The 2666-nt window shown below is 56.0% G+C and overlaps 1 protein-coding gene across 1 annotated transcript; it reads right to left on the reverse strand.

Moving 5' to 3' along the window:
* Window positions 1-974: 974 nt before the first annotated feature.
* LOC119333509 lies at window positions 975-1601 on the reverse strand. The gene has a single exon (XM_037606384.1). The coding sequence runs from the start codon at window positions 1505-1507 to the stop codon at window positions 1067-1069; it is 441 nt and encodes a 146-aa protein (XP_037462281.1). The 5' UTR covers window positions 1508-1601; the 3' UTR covers window positions 975-1066.
* Between the last annotated feature and the right edge of the window lie 1065 nt (window positions 1602-2666).

The raw sequence follows: 2666 nt of genomic DNA on the forward strand, positions 1-2666 counted from the left end.
GAAGGTTCTGACCTCGTGCAATACCATCATTGTCAACGTCCACTTTCACCGCAGATCCAAGCCAATTGCCCAAACCTCTCCCAAATTTTTCAGTCCTTTTGTCAGGTGGTAAATCACCATCTCCGATGGCGGCACACCACCTTCGTAGTCTTTCATTATCAAAACAGAGAAATCAAACTGCCAAAGTCCATTGTGAAGCACACGTCTCCAATCTCCCTCTGAACCAAAGTGTACAACAAATATATTGGATCCCATGTCTCTGAATTTCGCCTCCTTGTGTAAACCCCAAGCCCGGGGCATGGTTCTCTCCAGCACCGATTTCTTCAGAGGTTTCAAAGAGCATACCTTGCCAACGGCCGACCATCTTGACGCCTTGGGAAGAGATTAGTCTGTCTCTTCAAAAACCAGCCCGTTGGCTTCCTTGTCTAGGAGAACCATCCCACCCATCCTTGCTGAAAGACTTGCTGCCGGGTCTGGGGTCTTGCACTCAGCCTGAGACTTGGATTCTCCCCGGCTTGCAGAATCCCCGATCTTCTCCGTCGGAGTAGCAGCCGCTACCGCCGTCGTCGAAACCGGGGCCGCCTGTTTCCCCATGGTGGCGGTTGCCCTTCCACTCGCCCTCTCCGCCATAGCTCCGCCCCTGGCAGAGGACAGCGTCGCCGACCAACGTCTAGGTCAGAATCTCTCCACCCCCAACAGAAAACCCTAACCCTAGCGCCGGAGCACGATCGCCTAGCGGTCGCCCCCAACCGCCTTAGCGCTTTCTCTGTGGTGGACCCACGCAACAATTTCCTAGCAGTACTGTAATCCCCACGTACATTGTTGGATACGTGCAGGCAGACGGAGGAATAGGATGGCGACAGCAGATGATTCCACCCGCCACCAACCCAATTTAAAGGGTAAACTTCCTTCACAGTTCATCATCCAAAAGAAAAGCAAGCCTTTTCCCGATCAAACCAAACCTTCGTCTTGCATTGAGAACCGACGTAATATTAAAATTGATCGATTCATTCCTATATGTATACATGCATCATGGTACTGGTACGCTGCTGTTGCTACTACCTCGCTACGATTCAATATCACTTTTACAGAGTTGATTCAATCTCACTTGGAGAAGAAGAAAAGTCAGAGAGACTAAAGCTACAGAAGCAGCAAAGGACTTCAGTCTTGAGGCGATGGCGATGGCGACGGCTCGGGAGGCCGGCACCGGCGAGGGAGGCAGGCGGGAGTTGAAGTTTCGGTTCCGGAAGGCGGCGTCCTCCCCGTCCGCACCATCGCTGTCACCGCTGCTGCCGTCGTCGAAGTTGAGCGCGTAGCTCAGCGGGTCGTACCTGAACTCGCCCGCGGCCGCCACCCGTCGCCTCCACCTCGTCCTGCCCCCGCTGTGCGGCCTTTCTCCCTCGTTGCCCGGCGACGACGGCGAGCCGAAGCAGCCGCAGACGGTTGTCCGCAGCTTGTGGCGCAGCGACGGCGGCGAGTAGGGCGAAGTGGACTCCACAGCGTCCATGGAGTCTGCCTCTGCCTTGGTGCGTGTGTGCTTCAACTGGTAGAAGCTAGAGATGGACGTGGGTTGTGTCAGAGACTCAGAGTTCTGGAGTGTGTGACAGTTTGCTCAGCTGTTGGAGAAGGAAGGCGGAGGTGGGCGGGACTAAATAGGAAGAGTGAAAAAAAGACAGATAAGGACAGGCGCCGGCGACGGCGTGAAGGGCAAGAGACGCGGGGAAGCTATCGCCGTAGCGCACGCGTGCGGTTAGACGTGAGGGTGTTCTCGGGATTTTGCGGGATTCGGGGCTCCAGAGCCGTTGGGGCGGGAGGGAGGAGGGAGGAGGGAGGAGGGCGATGGCAACGGTCGGTCTTGGTGCAAGCTGTCACAGGGCATGCCCAGTGCACTTCTGGCTTTGATTGTCTTTTTGTTTACCATGATTGGCCGTTGTTGTCGTTCAAGTGTCAAACAGCTGGTAGTACTCTTTTTTCCCCTCAAAGAAGAAACAGTTGGCACTTTTGTTCTCTTTTGGAATTGGAGATCAACATCTGATGCTCACGGGGACGTACCCTATGCCTCCTCTAGTCACGTACTACGTTCGCATCATCATACAGAAAAGAGCATGATAAAAAAGCATTGACACGGCCGAATCGATGAATGTGAACGTCGACCGAATATAGGATGCCAAACCTCCCGGCCGGGTGAAAGGTTTCGTTCGTACGGCCCGCGCTGACAGACGGACGGACGGACAGGATCGATGCGAGAATCAATCCACGTCTGCCTTTCATTCCCGCGATGGCGATGGCGACGGCGAGTCTGCTCGAGTGAGCTTCGCGCTCGGTCAAAAACGTTCACCTTGCAGAGGCAGAAATCACGTATTTGACCCGAGGGCGAAATCAAATCACAAACTGACCCGCTCTTAAGAAAAAATCACTCTGCTGACCCTTTCATGTGGAACCCGACAGATAGACGTCGCACATTACTATGCAGTGCCCTTCCCTAGGGCGTCACACGTCCTGCCAGCGTGGCAGCCTTGGTCCAGTTGCGGCCCCACAGACAGCACTGCAGCGTCTAAGGCCGTCGCCTTCACCGCCCGCTCCTCGTCGCCGCCGCCGCCGCCCGCTCCCCGAGCCCGCGCCGCCCCCGAGCCCGCGCCGCCCCCGAGCCCTTGCCGCCCTCGAGC

Source organism: Triticum dicoccoides, chromosome 7A, assembly GCF_002162155.2.
Source record: "Triticum dicoccoides isolate Atlit2015 ecotype Zavitan chromosome 7A, WEW_v2.0, whole genome shotgun sequence".
Classification (NCBI taxonomy): domain Eukaryota; kingdom Viridiplantae; phylum Streptophyta; class Magnoliopsida; order Poales; family Poaceae; genus Triticum; species Triticum dicoccoides.